The 26,541-nt window shown below is 35.6% G+C and overlaps 1 protein-coding gene across 42 annotated transcripts in view; it reads left to right on the forward strand.

Annotated features, from left to right (window-relative positions):
- CSPP1 (centrosome and spindle pole associated protein 1) overlaps window positions 1-26,541 on the forward strand; it is a 113,797-nt gene that overhangs the window by 12,988 nt on the left and 74,268 nt on the right. For 10 of the 42 annotated variants that reach the window (XM_060393731.1, XM_060393742.1, XM_060393730.1 and 7 more), the window contains 7 exons: window positions 3,212-3,320; window positions 5,199-5,298; window positions 15,270-15,373; window positions 16,091-16,114; window positions 19,301-19,381; window positions 20,686-20,784; window positions 21,491-21,933. In XM_060393731.1, coding sequence (XP_060249714.1) covers window positions 3,222-3,320; window positions 5,199-5,298; window positions 15,270-15,373; window positions 16,091-16,114; window positions 19,301-19,381; window positions 20,686-20,784; window positions 21,491-21,933 — 950 coding nt within the window. In that variant the 5' untranslated portion in view covers window positions 3,212-3,221. The remainder of the gene's footprint in view (window positions 1-3,211; window positions 3,321-5,198; window positions 5,299-15,269; window positions 15,374-16,090; window positions 16,115-19,300; window positions 19,382-20,685; window positions 20,785-21,490; window positions 21,934-26,541) is intronic. The other 32 variants (XM_060393736.1, XM_042254281.1, XM_060393744.1 and 29 more) reach the window with 6 other exon arrangements.

The following is a 26,541-nucleotide window of genomic DNA, read 5'->3' on the forward strand; positions in this document are numbered from 1 at the left end:
TTGCAGGCATCAGGAACCAAAGGTTAGATCAGTTAAGAATTACCAGTTGATGCTAAATCTTGGAAATTTGTTTAGGAGCAGAATATTTGCATGGTGTAAAAATACCATTTTATAGACTGCTTATTACTTACAAGGAAACAGTAGTGCAGAGATCAGTCTTGACCCCCATGTGATAAAAAGTAACATCACTAGTAAAGAGCAGGTGAACGTGTGTCTGTCATTGTTGACACCTTTAGGACCATCAGTTCAGTTTAGTTCAGTCGCTCAGTCGTGTCCGAGTCTTTGCGACCCCATGAATTGCAGCACGCCAGGCCTCCCTGTCTATCACCAATTCCAGGAGTTCACTCAGACTCACGTTCATCGAGTCGGTGATGCTATCCAGCCATCTCATCCTCTGTCTTCCCCTTCTCCTCCTGCCCACAATTCCTCCCAGCATCAGTCTTTTCCAGTGAGTCAACTCTTCTCATGAGGTGGCCAAAGTACTGGAGTTTCAGCTTTAGCATCATTCCCTCCAAAGAACACCCAGAGCTGATCTTCTTTAGAATGGACTGGTTGGATCTCCTTGCAGTCCAAGGGACTCTCAAGAGTCTTCTTCAACACCACAGTTCAAAAGCATCAATTCTTTGGCACTCAGCCTTCTTCACAGTCCAACTCACATCCATACATGACCACTGGAAAAACCGTAGCCTTGACCTTTGTTGGCAAAGTAATGTCTCTGCTTTTGAATATGCTATCTAGGTTGGTCATAACTTTTCTTCCAAGGAGTGAGTGTCTTTTAATTTCATGGCTGCAGTCACCATCTGCAGTGATTTTGGAGCCCCCAAAAATAAAGTCTGACACTGTTTCCCCATCTATTTCCCATGAAGTGATGGGACCAGATGCCATGATCTTCGTTTTCTGAATGTTGAGCTTTAAGCCAACTTTTTCACTCTCCTCTTTCACTTTCATCGAGAGGCCCTTTAGTTCTCCTTCACTTTCTGCCATAAGGGCGGTGTCATCTGCATATCTGAGGTTATTGATATTTCTCCCAGCAATCTTGATTCCAGCTCGTGCTTCTTCCAGTCCAGCGTTTCTCATGATGTCCTCTGCATGAAAGTTTAAGAAGCAGGGTGACAGTATACAGCCTTGACGTACTCCTTTTCCTATTTGGAACCAGTCTGTTATTCCATGTCCAGTTCTAACTGTTGCTTCCTGACTTGCATATAGGTTTCTCAAGAGGTAGGTAAGATGGTCTGGTATTCCCATCTCTTTCAGAATTTTCCACAGTTTATTGTGATCCATACAGTCAGAGGCTTTGGCATAGTCAATAAAGCAGAAATAGGTGTTTTTTTGGAACTCTCTCACTTTTTCGATGATCCAGCGGATGTTGCCAATTTGATCTCTGGTTCCTCTGACTTTTCTAAAACCAGCTTGAACATCTGGAAGTTCACAGTTCACGTATTGCTGAAGCCTGGCTTGGAGAATTTTGAGCATTACTTGACTAGCATGTGAGATGAGTGCAATTGTGCAGTAGTTTGAGCATTCTTTGGCATTGCCTTTCTTTGGAATTGGAATGAAAACTGACCTTTTCCAGTCCTGTGGCCACTGCTGAGTTTTCCAAATTTGCTGGCATATTGAGTGCAGCACTTTCACAGCATCATCATTTAGGATTTGAAACAGCTCAACTGGAATTCCATCACCTCCACTAGCTAGAATGTGGAGCAGCTACACCCTTCATAACCTGCTAGTGGGTATGTAAGTTGGTATAACAACTTTGGATTACAGCTTTGTACTGTCTGCTAAAACTGAAGCTACACATGCTCTACAATCTAGAATCCTTACTCTCAGGTATATATCCAAGAGACATATTCTCGCTGTTTGTAGCACTGTTGTGCATAGTACCCCCAAACCAACAGAGCTCCAATGTCCATTACAAGTAGAAGCTGATAAATTATAACAATAAAAGTACTATAATTATCTGCTTCTACTTGTAATGGACGTTTCACCTATGTAATATTCTTTCTGATGATGCATAACCTGAATTTAGTCACAAAGAAACATTAGGCAAACTCCAAATAAGGACTGTTCTGTTAAAAGAGTAGTTGGTGGGTGGGCTGTATTATAAAATATTAGTGTCATAAATGACAGTAAGGTTGTAGAAATGTTGCAAAGTGATGAGTAAAGAGATGTAACAGTGAAATGGTATACCTAACCTAGACCGGATCCTAGATGGAAGAGAGAGAAAAATATGGTGTAGTGGGTAGTATTAGATAGGTGACAATGTTGGAACATGGACAATAGATTAAAAAATGTTACTGAAGTTGACAAGTATGTTGAGATTATGTAAGAAAATAATTTTAATACACACTGAAATGTTTAGGGGTAAAGAGCACTGATATATGTAATTCATGCTGTGAATAACTTTAGAAAAAATTGTGGAAAGAGGACAAACTTGTGTGCACAGAGGTAAAGCAAGAGGTGCAAAATCTTAAGCAACAGAGAATGGATAAATAATATACAGGTATTCTCTGTACTATTCCTGTTGTTACTTTTTTTGTAAGTCAGAATTATCTCTAAATGGTTAAAATAAATTTTAATAAAAGTTTTGATTTAAGGTTCAAAGGTTTTTTATTTTTTTCTGATGTGGTGGTAGTTGTTCATTTTCCTTTTCTGTTATTCATTTTCTTTTCTGATATATTAAATATGTTGTAGGTTTTGGGGGGAGTTGAGATTGAAAGCTGGTAGGCAAATTTCATTCAAGCTTGTTTGATGTCCTCAATTTGATAATTGACACTGAGTACTAAATGTAGACTGCATGTTAATAATTAGCCTAAAGATATTCTGATATAGTTATGCTCACTAAAGGGTTTTTTAATATTTAGACTGTGATCTTTTTTAAAAGATACTTTATTTACTTTTGGCTGTGCTGGGTCTTCGTTGCTGTGCAGGCTTTTCTCTAGTTGCAGAGAGGGGGGCTGCTCTTCAGTTCAGGTGCTTGGGCTTCTCTTGTTGTGGAGCATGGGCTCTAGGGTGCACAGCCTTGTTAGCTGTGGCTCCCAGGCTCTAGAGCACAGGCTCAGTAGTTGTACACAGGCTTAGTTACTCCAGGGCATGTGAGATCTTCCCATATCAGGGATCGAACCCATGGCTCCTACCTTGGCAGTCGGATTCTTTACAACTAGGCCACCAGGGAAGCCCTAAAAATTTATTAAATTTTTTTTTTTACTTTTAGTATCTTCAAAATGGCTGATAATTTGGATGAATTTATTGAAGAGCGAAAAGCCAAATTGGCCAGAGACAAAGCAGAATTGGAAAGTGAACCACCGTACATGGAAATGAAGGTAAAGATAATAATTTTCTTCTAACGTGTTTCATTAAATTGTCTGAAGATTACCCTCTTTAAATGCAAAATATCTTCTTCTGGGAGTGAGAAGCTTCTGTTTCAGTTTAGTTTAACTGTACTATCATTCTAAGTCTGAGACCCTGAACCTGGATAAGATTTCAGTAATTTTGAATGCAATTTTTCTTCTGTGGTGTTTTGTACCTCACAGTTTCTTTTCTCTCTTATTAGAGTTTTAATTAATAAGTTATGTGCTTCCTAACATGATTAGGAGACTAGTTCTAATGCAAGGAACTTTCAGAATATAAACAGAAGAGATGTAAAAGCAATTTCTTATACTCTTTGTGAAAAGGTTCATTTTTTTAATGAATCAGTATCTTAAACATTTTCGAAATCTACAAAAATGAGTTTATAAGGATAGTTTCTTTGGTGTATTTACTTTTCAGAATATAAATCTGTTAAAATGTTTCTGAAAGCAGTGTCTGAAAAAGCTTTCTTAAGACTTTTCTAGCTTTGATATTTATTGAGGCTGCTGTGTACTGTGCTGGGCTCAGAGAATATAGCCATGGTCTAGACAGATGTGGTGCTTTTTCCCATAGGCTCAGTGTGTGTAATAAGAAACAGGATGTATGTTAATCTGTGCCATATGGGTCATCTTAATTAGAGGAATCGAATATAATGACTTGCCCAAGACAGTCTTGCTTTTCTTGTTGTCCCAGTGTCTCATCTGGTTTAGCATTTGCCCTGGACAGAGGTATCCTGGTGGAAATGATAAATAACATGGACACCATAATTATAAAATAATTTTATTCATATAGCTAACATTTATTGTGTGCTAACTATGGATGAGGCATAAAGTCTTTAGCGGTTACACTGATACTTTGCATCATGAATCTATGAGATAAGTACTGTTGTCATTTTCCAAATGAGTAAACTGGTACATAGTGACGTTAAGTATGAGACTTAGGTGATAGAATAGTAGAACTAGGCTTTGACCCCTGGCAACCTGAATCCAGTGTTTATTCTCTTAACTATCTTTGCTTCCATAGTACCTGCCATGTACAAGGAGCTGTGCCAAGGACTTTACATGTATGAAGCATTTAATCATAAAGTCTCGGTGAAGTAGGCAGAATTTTTGTTTGTTTTACAGATTCCAAAAATGAGGCTTAAGGGGTTAAGTAAATCGTCCAGGCACGTACAAGATTGGATTCATGTGTCCAGCTCCACAGTTTATGCCCTTAACCATTTTTCAGTACTCAGGACTGACAGGTTTAGGAGGGAGTTATTAGATAGCTTTAAATATAGCTTTATTATGATTTCTACCCACTCCAGTGTTCTTGCCTGGAGAATCCCAGGGACGGTGGAGCCTGCTGGGCTGCCGTCTATGGGGTCGCACAGAGTTGGACACGGCTGAAGCGACTTAGCAGCAGCATTATGATTTCTAATACTGTAGCAAATAGATAATAATCTTCAAGTCTTAGGTCAAGTATCACCTACTCAGTCAGGCCTTTCAGTTCCTCTGTTATCATTTCTGGGCCTCCTTACAGTTGTTCTTTTTTTTTTTTTTCTGTTTCTCCTCTGTGTCACTCACTTGTTTGTTATCACGGTAGTTTATAAGCTCTGTGATGGCAGAGATCCTTTAGTATTTCTTCACTACCTGTTTTTGATGCCTAGGACAATATCTGGTGGGAACTCAGTGAATATTTGTTGATAAGTCAGTGAGCTAAATAATAGGACATTGCAGCACTAATAAATACCTTTGAGTAATTCCTCAAACCTTACACTTAAATTTCGTTTTAAAAATACCACTGAAATTAATTGTACATTTTTGGAATTTTTTTTTCCCCCACTGCTTTTGTAAATATTATGTCTCTTTCAGGGAAAAGCATCAGAGAAGCTTTCTGAAAACAGTAAAATATTAACCTCCATGGCTAAGGAAAACATACCACCAAACAGTCAACAGACAAGGGGTTCTTTAGGTATGTCTTTAGGTGTGCTAAACTGAATTTAATATATTCTTAGCAGGCTATTATGAAGGAGCTTTGTCTTGTCAGAAAAAAAGACAATTTTTGAATCCTAGTAACTCCTTCCTGTCTGGAATCTTGTATGTGACAGTGTGGTCTATATATGAAATATAATGTATACTGAGAAACTTGTTCTCATTGTAACTGTTATTGTCTTGGTTATGATTTATAGAAATCATAGCAATAAGTATGTATCATAATTGAAAATTTTGAATGGCATTTGTGTGAGAAAGTGTGTTAATTGTTGAATAATAATGGTGGACTTGCTTTTACTTAAAAATCAAAGAACTATGCTTAAAAGATAGAAAACATTACTGATGACTATTTTGAAATTATAAATAAGTTAATATTTAGGTATATTGAGTCTTTGATTATGGTTTGGTGTGAAGATATTTGGCATACTACCTCATTTTAGCTTTTCGGTAGGTGTATTTTTTCTTTTAAGAAAATACATGAATATTTAAAAATTGCCTTGTGAATTACTGATGATAACTGAACCTTTTTCACATTAAAGAAGTCAAATATGGTTAATCCATTTGGTTAAAGCATTATTCTCATGTGGATGACTTTTCATGGCCATGAGTATACTCCTAAGTTGTTAGTTGCTTTGCATTTGTATTCTGCTAGGAGTACATGGGGATGTTGGCCAAAAGACTGCTGAATAGTTTAGTGGGCTCTCTATCTCTACTAGAAAAACAGCTCAAAATGAATGCCATACTTTTAGTATCATATATATAGAAAACCTTTTCCATTCTGAGTCTGTTATAAATTATTGGCTAATGTACAGCTTTTGAGGAGAAAGCAATGGCACCCCACTCCAGTAGTCTTGACTGGAAAATCCCATGGACAGAGGAGCCAGCCTACCAGTAGGCTGCAGTCAATGGGGTCGTTAAGAGTCGGACACGACTGAGTGACTTTCACTTTTCACTTTCAGGCACTGGAGAAGGAAATGGCAACCCACTCCAGTGTTCTTGCCTGGAGAATCCCAGAGACAGGGGAGCCTGGTGGGCTGCTGTCTATGGGGTTGCGCAGGGTCGGACATGACTGAAGCGACTTAGCGGCAGCAGCATACAGCTTTTGAAGGAGGAAATAACAACCCACTCCAGTATTCTTGCCTGGGAAAATCCCATGGACAGAGGAGCCTGGCGGGCTATATAGCTCATGGGGTTGCAGAGAGTCAGACATGACTGAGCACACACGCATGCCTGCAGCTTTAGTGAACTAAGTATTATATTGGTTAAGTGCCTTAGTCTCTAAGGCACTTAGTTTCTTTATAACATAAAGAGGTTTAGATTATCTTCTAGCCCTAAATTTTTATGAATTAAGAATTTAATTATTCTGAGAGATAGTGTTTTGAAAGTTTGATAGTAGGTTCTCTCAAGCACTAAGGTGAATCAGTGACTTTCTGGAGTTATGAGTTGCTTTGGAATGTGGCTGTCATGCCTTTGCAACCTGGCATCAATTATTTAAGCTCTTTGTTTCCTCATCTTAAGAATTGTGTCTATCTTAAAAGGTTATTGTGGCAGAGGTTGAATATGTATGAAAAGATGAGTGGCCCATTAATGATGGACAATAAATATTAATTTTCATGACTTTTTACATTTTTAAACTAGGTTTTTTATTTTTAAGAACTATATTAAAACTTATTCTTTATTACATTCACAAATCATGTAAGTTTAAAGTCCAATTTAACAGATAATGACTTCTCCCTCTTCCTTAACTGGTATCCCTTATTCATTCACAGGGCTTTATTTAACATTAGTGTGCTCATTACTCCTTAATCTTTATCCTAATTCCAGTTTCTTTGGTGAGCTCTAGACCCATATGTCTAATGTTTTAATGACATCTGTACTTGGATATCTTGGACTCAGAATCAACATGTACAAAATTGACTCCTCTCAAACGTTAGTGAGCTGGCTTTGTGGTCATCTTTGACACCTTTTTTCCTTTTTGTATCCCACAGCGAATAATTACATAGTTCAGATATTCTAACATCTAAACCTCAAATAAGTTGACTTTTCTCTAATTCCATAGAGATCATTTTATATAGGTGTCCATTGGCTTTCACTTAGATATTTTTTCCTAGTGTTCTTTTTGTTGTACCATCTAGCCTTCTCTGTTAAGTCTCTGCACTCCCAGTTGATGTCTTCCCCCAAACCGAATCGGATCATGTTAGTCTCTATTTCAAACCCTTCAATGGCTTCTTATTTCTGTTATGGTGATTTTACTCTTTTATTACCCTTACCAGATTGTGTTGGCCATTCCTACCTTATATTCCTGTGACATTGGCTCTCCCCCTGAAGAACAGTTTTGAACTTGTTCAGCTCTCTGTTTTACCTCAATAGCACCCCAGCTTTTCTGCCATTGTGTGTTCATTGCCTAACACTGTGTCTGGCACTTTGGTGTTTAGAAAAGATATTTTGAATGAATGAAGGTCCCATGGCAAAAATAAGCAATTTTGTTAGGTGTGTAAAATTTAATTTTCATGGATTATTTTTTTAATTGCCAACTGGAGTATAATTATTTTTGATGCACATTGAATCTTTCTAAAGAATAATAATTTGATTTTGTATCTTTGAGCATTCAGTTACTGATTTCTCGCCTGAATAATTGTGGTCTTAAGATTAGGCCAAATACTTAATTTTTGATGTTAGGAAAAATGTAAAGTAACTTGGCAACAGTTTTCCGTAAGTGATTTGAGGCATTATAAAACAAAGTGGCCTAAAATTTATACACTGAATTAAGCTCAGTGACACCATACTTTGAATGAGTAATTAAGCATAGTAGCTATCAGTGATAGGTAAATTAGCAATATTTGTTTTAGCCAATGAAGACAGCCTATTAATAGCTCATTGTACAGTTGTCATGTACCACTACATTTTTATGATTATGTAAATTCACTTCTGTTAGACGATGATATTCATGGATAATGCTTATCCATGTAGCTCCTTCTTCCACCAATTATACCTCTGACCAAAGGATTTGAGGAGTGTTAAGACTTCTACAAGTCTTATCTACAAGGCTTCTCTTACTTCACATACCAGCTGCAAGTGTGGAGTTCACGGGCCATCCTTTCTTCAGACGAACTGTTTCTACCACCTCTTCAAGTTTGATAACTCACTAGATGACTCCCAGAGCTCAGGAAAGTGCTGTACTTATCGTTACAAGTTTATTATAGCAAAAGGATACAGATCAGCCAGCCAAAGGAAGAGACACACAGGGCTTGGTCTGGGAGGGTCCAAATGTGAAGCTTCCATCAGCCTCAGGGATGTGTTACCCTCCTAGCACATCAATAGGTGACAGTATAGAGTATTGCCACCTAGGATGCTCACCCGAGCTTTGGTGTCTAGAATTTTTACAGGGGTTTCATTGTATAAGTGTGAATGATTTTGTCACTGTCCATGTGGCTCATTCTCTCCAGACCTCCTACTTTCCTGGTCAGGCTGATGTCCCATGGGTCAAAGGGCCAACCCTCCAACTACATGTCTGATCTTTTTGGTGTGAACAGTCCCCATCTGTATTATCTCTTTAGCTTAAACCATCTAGAGACTCACTGTGAGTCACCTTATTAGTATCAACTTAGGGGTTTGTTCTGGGGACCTGTCATGAGTAACATATGATCTCATGACTCAGAAGATTCCAAGAATTTAGAAGTTACCTCCCAGAGACAGAGGCTAGCTAGATTCTTATACTCAGCATGTGCATGGCTTAGTTGATATATGCTGATGAAATGGTGTCATTGATAAGGAGTTTGTTAGAATTACTTAGATTTAATGAAATTATGAGAAAATTGGCTAAAAACAATCTGTAAAAGCAAATGCTGTTTTCCATCTCCCTAAACCATTTCTAGGCATAATAGTTGTTATTATTTTATTTAAAAATCCTAAACCTTTCTGACCAGCTCATTTTCATGTTTCATAAGCATTATTGATGAGAAATGCTTCCTTTAATCTTTTAAATTTAGTTCTGTCATACCTTAGTCAAAGATCATCCCCTCATTCTTTCTCTTCTTTAGAGCAGTTGAACATTTCCCCTTAGATTGGTTGAGGATTATTCTTTTCATTTTGATGTTTTATATCCTGGAAGACATTTTTAACAAATGAAATAATATAGTAAATACTTTCAGTGTTTTTTTAATATGTGTGTATTTTGACTCTACATCCATAGATTTTGTACTGATTTTAAAGTGTAGTTCATGGCTCAGTGATAAGGATGAGAGCATTGCTGTATTTAAGATTTTTTCCCCGCTGTGTTTTTCATTAAAGAAATAAAGGAAAATGTGCACATGGTAAAAAAAAAAAAAAATGACACAGAAGTATATATAGCATGAGAATTGATGATCCTCCTAACCTTGTCCTCTAGTTATTTAGCAGTTTCTTGTATACAGTGTCATGACTAGACTGCACACATGTGTATAACCCTCTCTTCTTTTTCTGTATATGGTAGCATAAATCCTGTTGTGCATTTGAAGATACCACCATTTACAGTATAGGGGCGTGACCATGACCTCCTGAGATTAAAAAGAACCTTACTGTTTGTTGACAGACCTGGAGCAGTTACTGTCTGCTGCTAGGGTTTCCACTGCAGACTGGCTGTTGGCTGCTGTTTGGAACTTAGCTTGTAAATAGTTTCTTACACTGATGAAAAGAATGGCTCATTGTGCCTAAACTTTATATAAACCATATGGTTTATGTAGAGTACCTGCTTTCTGTCTGTAGAGTCTAGAATTTCGGTACCTACTAGGCAGAGGGTGCCTGAGTGACCAGCTCCTATTAAAAACCCTGGGCACTGAGTAGGGAGCTTCCCTGGGAGATGACACTTCACGTGTGCTGTCACAGCTTGTTGTGCAGGAATTAGGCACGTCCTGTATGATTCCACTGGGGAAGAACTCTTGAAGTTTGAACCTAGTTTACCCTGGACAATGCCGCATTCCTTTGTTAGTTTTGCTTTGTATCCTTTTGGGGTAGTAAACCATAATTGTGAGTATAATGGCTTCTGCATTCTGTGAGTCCTGTCAAGTCACCAAACCTGGGGATGGCTTTGAAGACTCCCAACACATTCCTTTTCAGTCTTTATTTTTTCTGGTTCCTTTCTATCTCCCTCACCTCTAAACTTTGGATACTCCAGAATCCATCTTTAATGTTTGTAGGCCCTAGGTGTTTTTTATCTGTCCGCCATTTCTAGGCAATATCTCTCACTTATATCAAAGTGCCATTGATTTCAGGCTCCAAAATGTCCCAAATTTATTTTAGCTTTCATTCTTAGAAGTCAAGTAAATCTACAAGCAAAAAGTTTGCAGATTATTGACGTAAGAAAAAATTTTTTTCCTGTTACTAGAAATTAGTATGATTCATTCTAAATACAGTTGTGCTTGTGGAAATTTGGAAAAGAATTATAAGGAAGGAAAATTACATTGCTGCAATTTAAAATTAATATCAGAAAAGAAGCAACAGCAGAGTTTCATACTGCAGCGTCATTCTAGGGTTTAAGCTAAAAAAAGATTTTGGATATTAGGCAAAAGAAAAGAAAATCGTTTTTACTAATTTTTAGTAGTACTTTTAACTGTCACTCCTTGTAGCATATGTGGTCTTAGGTTTCTCTTATTCCAAGTTAAATCCCAAACATTCTGCCTCTTTGGTATAGTTTGTACAAGTCAAATGGGTCCTTTGTAATAATGTCTTTTAGCTGAAGTTCTCCTCAAAGTATTTATTTGCATCTCTTGATAAGTCATTTGCTTATGGAAAGGCTTAGTATTATTTCCTATAATTTGTCCTTTGATTACTTTGACATAATACTTGTTGATGGTAATATAATAATGAAGAAACTAAGTGTTCCATGGTAATCTGTAAAATATTTACTATGAGTGCTATTTAGAAAATAAAAACTAATTTTAAAAAGGTTACACAGTGTAGTTTTAAATATTTAACCCATACCCACTATGGAAACCAGATACTTTTAATTGCTCTAGCTCTGAAGCATAGTGTTAACTTAGAGTCAGTCACTGATGTTGTATTTGGTGAAGTGACATCACTTCAATTGACCCTAAGGTGACACTGATGCTTTACTTGCCCCTGGAACAATCAGAAGACAACTGCCCTGCAAAAGTAAGTCTCACCATATTTCTCAGTTCATTAAGTCAATTAGGATCCTGTCGTTAATACTTAGTTTAAAGTGCACAGAATATTTAAATTGTTCTATACAGTTCTTAATTTTATGTCTATGACTTACCTCTGATATGGTAAAATATTGGTACCAGATAACAAAAATAATTAAAAAGTATTTTCTGTTGACTGACCATTTAGTTAATAAAATTTTAAATAATTCTGAAGGCATTATGTATTCTCACTCATCTTTTAAGACAGTTATTACAAATACTATTTGAATCAATAGTGAAAAGCAGATACTCATGATAAACTTCATATGGATAGTAATTATAGATGAAAATGAACCATATTTTTCTTTATTTTCTTTCATATAAACCCACCAAGCAGAGCTGAAAATCAGCAGCAAAAGCCACCTTAAATACGTGACTTAAAAAGCTGTAAGTTACTTGTTCTGCTGAGTAGGAAAGCTGAGCACATTGGGGGGCATCATCCTTATAGCATTGTTTTCTTTTCCTCCTTGACACAATAGTGCATCCATTGTGACCCTGTGTAACTAGAGACATGGAACTCTGGTTACTAGTCATTATGCTTACTCTTTCTATGCAGTCATACTCCTAAAAGCAGAGATGAAATACTAAGAATAGTGTTTTTCTTCTTAATCTTTCTCTTACTCAAGCATTCATTTATATATTCATATACACATTTATTGTAAAGTTGAATAAAGCATGGACAGTGCGTTCATGGATTTTATAGTTTAATTTCATGTCTGAAATTCCTTTCTGAATGTGAGAAGCAAACCATTTTTCTCTTTAGGCTTAAATTCTGTCTCTTTGAAAATAGGTTTTTAAATTTTCTTTGTGAGGAAAGAATGTCTTTCTCAAATGAATTTATATGGAATGCTTTAGATTCTTCTGGAAGAGAATTAGGAACATGAGTAAGAGGTGTCTTTAAGGAGTCCTCTGTCATACCCTCATCATTAGGAGTTAAGTAGGCCAGGAGTGCTTATGAAGAGAATTTGGGTTTTTATGGTAGAAAGGGGAATTTAGTATTACATAAAAATCAATAGATGTTCATTTATATTTAAAAGACTTTGGTTTTATTTTTGCTCCTGAAACATTTTAATGATATAACGAAGCAGTGATATGACACAGTCATGAACAGTTTCCATCATTTAGATGCATTATGAGGAATAAGGCAGAAAAAATGGTAATATCCTTGTTGGTGTATTACTTACAGTCAGTTGTTTCATCTGTATTTCTTGTAGCTGACTTTGAGGAAAATTATTTTGTTCAGAAATAATATTTTATACTTTAGTATTGCCTAGGAGGACTAAAAAAGCGAGAGAAGCTTCAGAAATTGTTTAACACGTGCTGTTGGTGCTTGACATAGTGTTTCAGTACTAAAAATATTTTTAAAGTATATAATTTGATTTTAACTGTTTTATTAAGATATAATTTACATACCGTAAAGTTTACCCATTTAAATTGTACAATCAGTGGTCTTCAGTGTATTTGCAAGTTGTGCAGCCATCGCTGTGGTCATCATCCCAAAATGTAGTTCGATTTTTGAACTCTTGCATAAGGAAGCCCTACTCAAAATGGAAGTTTTTCTTAGAGGACTAAGATTCTTTTACAGAGTTTCTATTTGGAATGACAAAACTCTGGAAATGGGTAGTGGTAATGATTGCACATTTTGAATGTACTTAATACCAGTGAATTGTATGCCTGAAAATGGTTAAAATGTCTGTTTTACCACAATAAAAATTAATATCCATTTATATGAAATCAGAAATGGCAGCTTTAAAATTTTTTGGAAATTTCAGCCTAAACCATGCATGGCTGTTTTTATCAGACATGTTATATTCAATATCCTGTGATAAACCATAATGGAAAGGAATATGAAAAACTCCCTGGGTTCAGAAGATCCCCTGGAGAAGGGAAAGGCTACCCACTCCAGTATTCTGGCCTAGAGAATTCCATGGACTATACAGACGATGGGGTCATAAAGAGTCGGACACGACTGAGCGACTTCACTTTCATTTTGACATGTATATGTATAACTAAATAACATTGCTGTACAGCAGAAATTAGCACAACATTGTAAATCAGCTATCAGTTCAGTTCAGTCGCTCAGTCGTGTCCGAGTCTTTGCGACCCCATGAATCGCAGCACGCCAGGCCTCCCTGTCCATCACCAACTCCCGGAGTTCACCCAGACTCAAGTCCATCGAGTCAGTGATGCCATCCAGCCATCTCATCCTGGGTCGTCCCCTTCTCCTCCTTTCCCCAATCCTTCCCAGCATCAGAGTCTTTTCCAATGAGTCAACTCTTCGCATGAGGTGTCCGAAGTACTGGAGTTTTAGCTTTAGCATCATTCCTTCCAAAGAAATCCCAGGGTTGATCTCCTTCAGAATGGACTGGTTGGATCACCTTGCAGTCCAAGGGACTCTCAAGAGTCTTCTCCAACACCACAGTTCAAACGTTTGCATCAATTCTTCGGCATTCAGCCTTCTTCACAGTCCACTCTCATATCCATACATGACCACTGGAAAAACCATAGCCTTAACTAGACGGACCTTAGTCGGCAAAGTAATGTCTCTGCTTTTGAATATACTATCTAGGTTGGTCATAACTTTTCTTCCAAGGAGTAAGCGTCTTTTAATTTCATGGCTGCAGTCACCATCTGCAGTGATTTTGGAGCCCCCAAAAATAAAGTCTGACACTGTTTCCACTGTTTCTCCATCTATTTCCCATGAAGTGATGGGACCAGATGCCATGATCTTCATTTTCTGAATGTTGAGCTTTAAGCCAACTTTTTTTCACTCTCCTCTTTCACTTTCATCAAGAGGCTTTTTAGCTCCTCTTCACTTTCTGCCATAAGGGTGATGTCATCTGCATACCTGAGGTTATTGATATTTCTCCTGGCAATCTTGATTTCAGCTTGTGTTTCTTCCAGTCCAGCGTTTCTCATGATGTACTCTGCATATAGGTTAAATAAGCAGGGTGACAGTATACAGCCTTGACATACTCCTTTTCCTATTTGGAACCAGTCTGTTGTTCTATGTCCAGTTCTAAGTGTTAATTAAAAAATTGTTATGACACATATACTTTTATGTCAGAATACCACATTATTAATTTTCACAGACTGAAAGACACATATTAAAGTTGTAGGTATTTTAAAAGAAATTTCAGCAGAATTAAATGAAGAAGAAAAGGTAATTGGCTTTCCTTTGCTTTAGTTTTGCTGTGCTTAAAAAAGCGAGATGGCAGGGACTTCCCTGGCAGTCCAGTGGTTGAGACCTCACCTTTCAATCTAGGGGGTGCGGGAACAGATCCCTGTTTGGGGAGCTGGCATCTTGCAAGTCTTACAGCCAAAAAACTAGATATAGAGTAGAGACAATGTTGTAACAAGTTCAATTAAAGACTTTAAAAATGGTCCAACTCAAAAAGAAAAAAAGAAAGGCACGATGGCAAACAGTACAGAGCCATCTATCTAAAGGGGGAAGAACTAAATATAACACACACCCCCCCACATAGTACTATGAAGACACCTTTTATAGATGTATAAAAAGCCTCTGGAAGAAGACACAGATACAGCAGTGTTGGTTGTTCTAGGTGGGAGAAGTGGGTGGGAGGGATATTTTCCATTGTTTGAATGTATTAACTATTGAAACATTTCAAATAAAAAATTTATTATCCTGATCCAAGTCTCAGAATCCACATGACTGTGTTCCTTCCTACTGTGCTTTGTTACAGGACATTGCATTGAAATTGAGATTGGGTTGCAATGAGCTACATTGCTTAAGAAGTTGTTTTCTTTCTAGGAATTGATTATGGATTAAGTCTGCCACTTGGGGAAGACTATGAACAGAAGAAACATAAACTGAAAGAAGAACTGCGACAAGATTACAGGCGCTATCTTACTCAGGTAATGAGTTCTAGTAACTCGTTTGGTTTTGTGCTGTAGAATTTACCTCCTGAATTTATTTTCATAAGATTGTTTAGTCATATACATTAATATTTACGTTTTTAGGGGTATCTAGCAATGTACTGTAACAAAAGTTAAGTGATACATATGACATTGATAGAGAAAAAAATGATTCTGAGAATTGGTGCCATGAAATAACACAGACTCTTGACCTTTTAAGGAGGACAGTGGGTTCTAATTTTAAATGAGATTGTAAATTCTTGTTGTTCATGTTTTTTATAGAGTAGTCATGGTATAAAATAGCCCAGCCTACTACTCTGTTCCCTTCAACCATGTATTAAAATGACATGTGGAGTTCTAGTTTCTAATTATTTTCTTAAGAACTAAGCTTATAAAACGTCATTCAGCATATTTCCTTAACCATCAGGTTTTGCTTTATGATTTAATCTATTTACTTAGTGGAACTCTTGTTTTAAGTATTTTTTGTTAAATTATATGATAGCTAATTATTATAAGTTTAAAAATATAGTTTACTAGGTTATAAATGTATCTAAAACTGTCATCATGTTTCTAGTCATCCCAAGAGATTCTTTAGTTTCTTCCTACTTTGTAATGTTTATTCCACATGTATGAATCGTCTCTTATTTATTTTGATTTGACATGAAGAGAAAGGACTTTGAATACGTTTTACCTATGGTTTGTTTCCCTTGACTTTAGGGTATTACACAAGCAAAAAGAAAGGTAGGGTTGCCTGCAACATGTTGTTCTTTACTGTTTTGTTTTAGATCTAGTAGCTTGTGATTATTTGCATATATGATATTGTTGTTCGCAAACTAATAAAAATAACTTCATTTGTGATTCAGAGACTTTTTAATGGCACCATTTTGGATCCTTGCTTTTAGCAAAATGACACTCTATACATCATATGTTTCCATTAGTGCAATCAGGCATTCTTTCTGATTCCTGCTTTGCATTTGTTTTTGTTGCTTTCTTATGCATCTTTTAGAAATATTCTGCAGCTATTGTAAATTCATTTGTTCTCAGCATGCATGTTTTTGTTCTTCAAAATAATTATAATTGTACTAGTTGCATTAAGATTAATAAAACGACAGAATATTTAAGATATTCTAAGATATTTTTGAACTGTTTGTTGTCAGTCTGGATTACTTGATATTTTGGTTCCCAAACCTGTGGATTACATTTGCAAACTTATATTGGAAAATGAAGAAAGCATATTATTAAACTGTTTTTAAAATGAATCTCTCACATCCATATATCTTTCAGCCAACACTTTTTAAACACTTGTCATCGAGATGAATCTGGTATGAATTTTGTCTTCAAGGGGCTTAGAATCTAGTTGTAGAGATAACATTTATACAATGCAGACAGTGATAAATCTTAACAAGGCAGGTACTGTAATGATCAGGAAAGGCCTCCAGATTTTTGACTGATCTCCTTGCCCTAATTCTCAATCCATTCTCCATGCTACTTTCCAGCATGATCTTGTCCCTTACCAGTTGAAATCCTTCTGTGTCTCCTCTCTGCCTTCAGGATAAAAACCCAAGTTGCTTAGCATGACATGAGTAGTCTCTTCACGATCCAGCCTGCCTCCCTGGCCTTGGGCCTCATTGTCCTCTCCCTTTCCCTACCGCTCGTTGGCTGAGGTTTTCCTTTAGTATCTGCTACAGTCCGTGGGGCTGCAAGAGTTGGACAAAACTTGCGACTAAACCACCACCACTTTCACTTGTGGATTTTACATTATTTTATAGACACAACGTTTTTAAAAAAGAATGGCATTGGAAGGTATAAGAAGAAATTACCTTTATGAAAGAGAAGAATCGAGGAGCACAAATCTTTAAATGTAAAGGGCTGTGAAGGAATTTTTGGTCTTAGATCATTAAGAATATAGTTGTGGTAGAGGAACAGTTGTTCCTTAATATGACAAAGACAATTTTTGGTTGACATCCGAGAAGGTGGGAGTGGAGAGGAAAGCAAGGGAAAAAGAAAATTATGTAGAATATGGGGAGGCAGCTGCCATGGTTCCTTGACTCCTGGAATATGTACAGTTTCCAAGTCCCATTCTCTCTGGATTTCTTGTGGCTTCCAGACTTTTGCAAGAGTATTAACTTTAAAAAATGATCAAATCTTTTCTGCCAAGAAGAGCCACTTAAACAATTAACTACCATCTTCTTTCTAGTCTTTAGAATAAAAAACACTTGGCTGTCTAAACACAAAAAGAACATATTCTCAGAAGAAGTTTTTAAACTGAGTCAGTAAATTATTTCCAGCCCAGACCTCTCTCCTGAACCTCAGACTCTTGACATTTTCACTTAGAAATCTAGTGGGTATCTTGTGTTGAGCATGTCTAAAAAGGGAACTCCAGATTTCCAATCTTTTCGACTCCCATCCCCTAGAAGCCTGTAGGCTACCTATCAACTATTCTTGTCATTTTATTTATTTATTTTTTGGCCACAGCACTTACCACCTTCTAACATACTGTAGAATTACTCTTCATTGTGTTTATTATTTCTTGTCAGTTTCCCCTGCTGGAATGTGAACTTTGGGAAGGCAAAGATCTTTTGTTTTCTTCACTGAAAAGTCCCAGGTGTATCAAACAGTGTAGACATATTTGCACTCAGTAATTACTAAATGAATGAGTGAATGATTAAAGTTCAGCGAAGCTCACTGTGTCATCCTTATTATTAGTTTTTTTCATTTTATTGAAAAATACAGACATCATTCTGGGCCCATGTTTAGAGTGGGGCATGGCTTAATGAAGGAATAAGGATGCACTATCTCTGTATGCTCAAAATTGGAACTCTGTGTGTTTTGATACATGTGTAACTACAAAATGACTAGGTTTACATTGTACTTTGGTATATAGGGATCAAACTGACTCAGGGATCTAGTTGTGTGTCAAATTGTTTCTCTTAATAAATAAGCTTAGAATTTATGTAACTGCCTTTCAAATTAGCTTTTGTAGTGCAGCTTATTTCTAAATTCAGATTAGTCTGTTTTATCAATTATTTTGTTCCCATGATGTTTTGCGTATAACTCTGTTGCAGTACATTATATTGTAGTTATTTGTTTCCATGTTTGTTTCTTCATTTGAATTATAAATCTCTTAAATATAGGGAACATATGCTTATCTTTTTCTCCCTACCACCTGTAAAAGTAACAGAAAAGTATTAGATTGCTTGTTTTATGAATACAGAAAAGTCATAGAATTAGGTTAATAAGTATTGATTGATTTAATCCTCATTACCTAATAATATAGACTTTATTATTATTGTTTTGCAAAGAAACAGAAGCAGATAAATTAAGAAACTTCTCCAGATTATATGACTACTCAGCACTAGTACCAGAAAGTTGGGGATTGTATATATTTTTTATAAATCCCTTGTGTTTGTTTTATGGTGTTCAAAGAGATTTTACATGTTTTAAATCCTTCCTGATCTTGTAGCAGCTTTGTTAAGGCAAAATAGATTCCAGTTTCATTTTACAGAAGAAAGTCTGGATCAGAGAGATTAAGTGACTTGCTCAGTGTAGCATAGCTGAAAATTGTTGTAGCTGGTCCAAGAGCCCAGGCCTTTGGATTCCTAGTCTGATGCTGTGTCACGCTGCATTACATAAATGCTTAATGGACAGGAATGGAGAGGCTCAGAGAGAAATAATGTTCATAGTTTATGCCTTCTGGCATTTAAATACATATCCATTAATTGCGGAGAAATTAGAAAATTCTCTTTTTTTCTAATTTTGGTATAGTCTTCACACATTTGTAGTTTCTGTCTTCATCTCCATTTCATTCTGTTGCTCTGTATAATGTAATAATTTAGACTATATTAATAGAATATAAAGCACATTTATGAAACATTTTATAAAGGCAGTTAGGTAATGTATTTTTTTAATGTGTGTGTCTATATACAGAAAAATTTTCTATCCGCGAGTGAAACAGATTCATCTACTCTGGGAGTTTCTCTTCCTATTGGTGAGAGGTTATCTGCTAAGGTAGGTGGATAGGAATAGTTTTTATGGATAGCAGTTTCTTGAGGCATCAAAATCATGAAAGAGTATATTCTTGATTTAAATGCAAACAAGTTTACGTCATTTCCATACTTGATTTTTTTCAAAATCTGTTGAGTCTCTAATGCTGTTTAAAAAATGTTTTGGAATGTTAAATTTGTAACCATGTAATATGCTATATTCCTTTAATATATTAATTAAATGTTCAGAATTCATTTTTTTAAAGCATTGGTTTCTAAGCTATAAAGTTCAGGGTATGTGAAAAAAATTATCAGTGAGATGAGTGGATGAGAGTATACTGAGCTTTTATATGGGTGATTTTTGGGCTATTTGAATATGTGTTCCTATCACAAATAAGTGTATATTATCTTAACAGGGGGTAGTGATTAAGCACTGTATTCCTCTTGCAGATATTCAAATTCCCAAGCTAGATCAGAATTATGATATATAAGGCAAATAGACAGTAAGTTTCAAAAGACAGCCTTACTTCTTACAAAACTTTTTAGATTGTGCTGTTTCAATGATGCTGAAGGTATTGGGGCTTAAGAACATTTCCTAATACAATATATTTATGTTTCAACAGAACATTGATGTTATAACATTTTAGTTACTATGATAATTTTACGTTTTTATATTTTAAATAGAATGAAGATCTTTCCTTAAACTTGGGAAGGAAATGGATAGAAGCAGGTCTTTCAAGGGTGCGGTGTGAGGAATTGGAGGCAAGAGATACCTTTGAGGAGGAAAGTAGGAAGGTAGCCCGGTCAAGTCTTGGAAACATGCTAATGACAGACCTACTGGCAAATACATTCATGCACTTCCTGGTGGAAGAGATTTATTTATGAATGCTTTCGGCAGAGTGCACTGGGATTCTCTAGGATTGCTGTTGGTAAACAGAGAATTCAGGGACTTAACTGGTCACAGCTCCTAGGAAGATATCATCTAAGTCAAGTAACTATTGGAGTATAAAATGTCAGCATTTCAAAATCAAAGCCATGCCCTCATGTTAGAGATTGCCTGTGTTAATTGGAACTTAAGCGTGTAGTAAACCTTATTTTAATGTGGCCAGAATGGACGAGGGGAACTGCACTGGTGGTCTCTGATCTCTTCCTGCATCTCCTGTGCCTTACAACTATTCCTGCCTTTGACATTATTAGTAAAGTTTGATGCTAAGCAGGATCTCTGAATTGTATGAGTCTGATTTGACTGTTAGGTACTTTTTCCTAATGTTGAAATTAGCATTGCCTTTTTTTTTTTTTTAACATTACCTTTTGGTTTTCTATTTTAAGGAAAGGTTGAAACTTGAACGTAACAAAGAATACAATCAATTTCTCAGGGATAAGGAAGAATCCACTGAAAAGTTCAGACAGGTAGAAAAGAGTACTGAGGTAGGTTTTGCTTCTAAATAAATCTTTACATGCTGAATATTTGTACTCACTTGAAAATATTTTTATATTATTAAACATTTCACTTAGTTTTTATATAAATATTTAAAAAGTTAAGCCAAACTGAACCAAACGCAGGAGAGAGATTTAATTTTGTAAATGGTTTTATCTCATACTGAAGAACTTACTCTGCTTTTTAACTTGAACTTCATGGAGGGGATTTAATTTTAGAGATTGGTTTTAAGTAATGTTTGTTTATATTTTATTTTTAAGTGATTTTTTGTACTGACAAATTTCTAGCTGTATGTATGTATATACATATATATGTAAAGAAATATAACCAAATTTAAGAGTGGTTGAAAAATTTACTGCATCCTATATTCTCTGTGTTGAGAAGGCATTTAATTTGAAATACTCTGAACAAATATTTAACTGCCAAAATACGTGTAAAGTCTCCTTGGGATAGCTTATCTTCTCTTTTTGTAATCATCTATCCATATTATTGTTGCCTATTTATTTTGTATTTATTAAGTTTTATTAAAGGATAACACTTCTTTGGAGGTTATTTCCTAAAGAAAAGATATTTCTTATGGGTGATTAAGCCTTTGATTTGAGATGGTAAATAGATTAAGCATCATTTGAGAATTTAATTACCTTTTAGAAGATAGCATCTCATTAAGATCTTTTTCTTCTTTTTTTTGTTAACCAGCAGAAGAATCTAAGAAGTAAAAAACCTGTTAGTCAGGTTAAACCTGATTTACCTTCACAAATACAGTCATCTTGCGAAAATTCAGAGGGTCCTAGAAAAGATGTCTTAACTCCTTCAGAAGCATATGAAGAACTTCTAAACCAAAGACGACTAGAAGAGGACAGGTACCGAAAATTAGATGATGAAATTGAATTAAGGAACAGTAGAAGAGTCATTAAAAAAACTGATGAAGAAGTGGGCGTTTCCAGTAAAACACATCAAAGGTTTGACAGCAAGACTGACATTCCAGATAGAAGATTTCACAGGTTTAATGAGGATCGTGCTTTTGATAAACAGTCTTACAGACCAGGCTATGATCCAGAAGTAAGTGAAGACATGGATGAGAGGTTTAGATATGAAAGTGATTTTGATAGAAGACTTTTGAGAGTTTATACAAAAGACAGGTATTTACAACTTCATTTTTATTTTCTTTATTTGCTTAATATTACTCTTGTTACTTTTTATCATTATGTTAGATGCTGTTTCATTTCATGTACATATTTGATTAATTTTAGGATGCTATCAGTTTTATACCATAATTTATGTGTCACTGAAGAACAAAGAAAACAACCCATGGTAAGGAAAAGGGGAACCAATTAAAAAGCTAGGACACTGAAAGGCTACAACTTAGGTAAATATAAAATTAAAAGGGAAATAAACTTTCCCACAGAAAAGGACAGAAAAGAAACTTCCACTTCTCAACCTTGGCACTGAGTGGAGGGAGTTAAAAAGAACTTCCCTGAGAATTTGAACTGTAAGCCGGTACTGATTCAGGTTTTCAGTCTCAATTCATTCTGTAGTATTGTCCAAAACCGGAGAAGGCAATGGCAACCCACTCCAGTACTCTTGCCTGGAAAATCCCGTGGACGGAGGAGCCTGGTAGGCTGCAGTCCATGGGGTTGCTAAGAGTCGGACACGACTGAGCAACTTCACTTTCACTCTTCACTTTCATGCATTGGAGAAGGAAATGGCAACCCACTCCAGTGTTCTTGCCTGGAGAAGCCCAGGGACAGAGGAACCTGGTGGGCTGCTGTCTATGGGGTCACACAGAGTCGGACATGACTGAAGCGACTTAGCAGCATTGTCCAAAACAGCCCTGAGGTGAGAATTCAGTTATCTCATTCTTATAGGGCGCCATGGTGACTGGCATGAGAAAAATAGCTTTTCCCTGACATAATTGACTCACAGCCAGATTCAAGGCTTTTTGAGTTTCAGATGTTAAAATGCGTGAGGGGGGAAAGCACTTTAAAATAGATGAAATACAGTTCATTCCTTTAATGTTTCTATGCTCTAAGTACTTTTATCAACATTTTTGCCTTTAAGTTACTTACTGAACATTTATTTAAGTGAAATGGCACTTACTAATTTTGATCAGATTTTTAGGTGCTTTTCAGTTCTTTTGGATGTTGTTTCTGTGACACTATTTGTAATTTATTAATTACTACAATGGGGTCTTATTTTATTAAGTCATTTGTCTTAATACTCAAAGCTTGCTTTAATCTAACTTTTGATTTGGAGATAGAGATATGATAGGATCTTATATTTTCATTGACTAGGTAACCTGTAGGGATTAAAGGTAAATATTGAACAGTTTATGGGACTTATTTCATTCATTCATCCAAATAGATTATTTTTTAAATATTTTAGAAAATTTTCTGAGACACAGTGCTGCATGACTATTCTAATTATTAATAATCATACAAAGCCTTTGCAGTTCTTTCTTATCTGCTCTATTCTGTAGTTATTATATTCTGCTCATATCCAGTCTTTTTTTAAAATTTTTAGTTTTTTAATTGGAGGATAATTGCTTTACTAGGTTGTGTTAGTTTCTGCTGTACAACGTATTCACTTTGATTTAGGTAATCTGAAGGATTAGAATTTTGTAATGCCAATTATAGTTTATTTCTTATTTGGATCTAGTTGTACTTCAGAAAATGCTCCAAATTCTGTAACATGTTATATTTGAAAATGTTTGTATCTAGAGGTCGTCAAAGGCTGCCTGAACTACAGGAAGTCTCAGTTGGGGAAACACAGATATTTTTGGACTCTTGGTACTGCCTTAACTTGTACATGAGAACTTTTTTCCCTTATGGTGTCAGTTTATGTTTAGAGTGTAATGTAATGTATACCTTTTAAGATTGGAATTTAAAAAAACTTATTATGGTGGTTTTGTTTTTAACATTTTAATCCATTATTTTTGTAATTATACCTTGTGATAATTTTTACATGAACTAACAAATCAATTTCAGCCCAATTATTTGCGAGCAATCTTTTTTCTTCTGTATCCCATGAATGAAATGAAATTTCTATATAAAATCTTCCCCAAGCAGTAGTTTAGATTAAATATATAGGTCAGTGAGACTAATTCCTGTTATACATTTTAATGTTTTTAACAATATTTCTTAAAAATGTGAATCATTATTATACATTTTATTATTGTGTAAACTTTTACGTCTCTAAAGGTAAGGTTTTTCACATATGTCTCAATGGCGGCTGCTGCTGCTAAGTTGCTCCAGTCATGTCCGACTCTGTGTGACCCCATAGACCGCAGCCCACCAGGCTCCGCTGTCCCTGGGATTCTCCAGGCAAGAACACTGGAGTGGGTTGCCATTTCCTTTTCCAATGCGTGAAAGTGAAGTTGCTCAGTCGTGTCCAACTCTTAGTGACCCCATGGACTGCAGCCTACCAGGCCTCTCCATCCATGGGATTTTCCAGGCAAGAGTACTGGCAGTTGAGGTTAAAATTGGATTTCTGTATTTCAGATTTGTAGATTTCTTATTTCCAGCAAAAAAGAAAAGATTTCACATTGATCACTAGATTTATTTAGCAGGCAGAGTGGTTGCTAGGAAAAATCACTCTGCTTGTTAGTGAAATTTTTGAGACTAAAGAAATGTCTACCATCATTTGGTCTCTTGCTTTAACTGTCTTAAAACTGTTGTTCCTTGGTATTCAAGGGGGATCCATTTCAGGACCCCTCAGGAATATAAAAATCTTTGGATGCTCAAGTCCCTTCGGTAAAGTGGTGTAGTGTTTCCTTATAATCTATGCACATCTTCCCTTATGCTTTAAATCATCTCTAGTTTACTTATAATATCTAATACAATGTAAATATTATGTAAATAGTTGTAAGTGCTATGGAAATAGTTACCTGTTCGCAAGAAATTCAAGTTTAGCCTTTTGAAACTTTCTGGAATTTTTTTCCCCTCAAATACTTTCTATTTGAGATTGGTTGCAGAACCCACAGATACATAAAGTGAAAGTGTTAGTTACTCAGTTGTGTCTGACTCTTTGCGACCCCAGGGACTAGAGCCCACCAGGCTCCTCTGTCCATGGAATTCTCTAGACGAGAATACTTGAGGAGTAAGCCATTCCCTCTTCCAGGGGATCTTCCCCACTCAGGGATTGAACCTGTGTCTCCTGCACTGCAGGCAGATTCTTCACCGTTTGAGCCAGCAGGGAAACCCCCACAGATACAGAGGGCTGACTGTATACGGTAATCATCTTTTGGCTCTGCAGGTCATTTTCTTTTCTTTTTAAATTAATTTTATTGGAGTATATAGTTGGTTTACTGTCTACTTAACCATAAGTTCTTAAAAACAATCACTGCTGATTGTGAGAAGTACAAAGTTCTTCATACTTCTGAATTTCCCATGTTCTTTTTTTTTTCCTTTGAATAGTGAACATGCAGTGAATTCTAGTTTTGATTTTGATTTTTAGGTTTTTAATCTTAGTTCTTTTCTAATTACCCTATTAACTTTTCTATATACCGTTATGTATTTATTAATGAAATATTTCCCTCACTTTAAATATGAGAAGATAAAGCCCAGGAATGATTTTACTTTCTTAAATTAATCAATCACTGTTTTAAAATAGGTAACAGATGGTTAGCATTAGCTTGACAGTTGCACTGTGTGTGTGTATGTGTGTGTACTTTGATACATATTTGCTAATTTAAGTAAATTAATAATGTTTTAGGAGCTTTCTGAAGTTGAATATAATACTGTTTTATAATACTTTGAAACTTTTACATGCTTTTAAAAAAGATAGTCATCCTAGTCTTTATTAACTTGAGCTGTAGAAGTTAATATACTAACTACCTTATTATGCTTTATTTTACAACCAATGTTCATGTAATGGGTAAAGGAGATTTTTAGCCTTGAAAATGTTTCTTTTTTAAAGTTTTTACATGATTAAGGCAGTTAGCACTTGCAGTTTAACTCTTGAATTTGTTAGTTTGTAATTGTGATTTTCATTTAAGAAAATTCTGAAATTGTGCTTCATGTGAAATTAGAATCTAAGATAGAATCTGACTCAATAGACTTAAGTGCTTGCTTAGTGTAGGACACTCTTAAGTGTGCATGCTTAATATGTAAGGTATAAATGAGGAGAAATGGCTTACTAGAACATGAGTTTATTAAACTTGGTATTAGTTTTTTTTCTTAGTTACTTTTCATTTTTATTTGGAAAGACCATTTTTATGTCATTTTCACCACTTTAAAGATGGGATCAATATTAGAAAAACCCATTATTGAATTAAAGTGAATATGAAAATTGGAAAAGAACAGAAAACAAGGAGAAAAATAGTGACTACCATTTAACAGCTCAGTAGTTTTCTTATAATTTCTATAATTGAGAGTCCCTCTAGCAAAATTCATTTACATTAGAGAAATTTTTTATATGAAAACAGGTGGTGTAACCATTATGAATTTTATGATTTAAGTAAGGAGGAACTTGGTTCTTTCTCCCTGTAAGCTGTGTCGGGACCAACGGGTGGTAAATATTTTATGTCATTCTTGATAGCATAAACATTGTAAATTTATTCCTGAAGGAGTTTTTTGATTCTGTGGTTTATTAATGAAAAATGTTTTTATTATCAGTTAGAAATTGTTCATTCACATTTAACTTAGCTGAAAATACTTGTGGTTTTAAACAACTTGCTTTTTCTTCTGTAAGAGAGTAATTAGTTTTTAAAAGATAAACATGTTAATTTTTAGAGTAAACTTGGCCTCTAC

The sequence above is a fragment of the Ovis aries genome, chromosome 9 (assembly GCF_016772045.2).
Source record: "Ovis aries strain OAR_USU_Benz2616 breed Rambouillet chromosome 9, ARS-UI_Ramb_v3.0, whole genome shotgun sequence".
Lineage (NCBI taxonomy): Eukaryota > Metazoa > Chordata > Mammalia > Artiodactyla > Bovidae > Ovis > Ovis aries.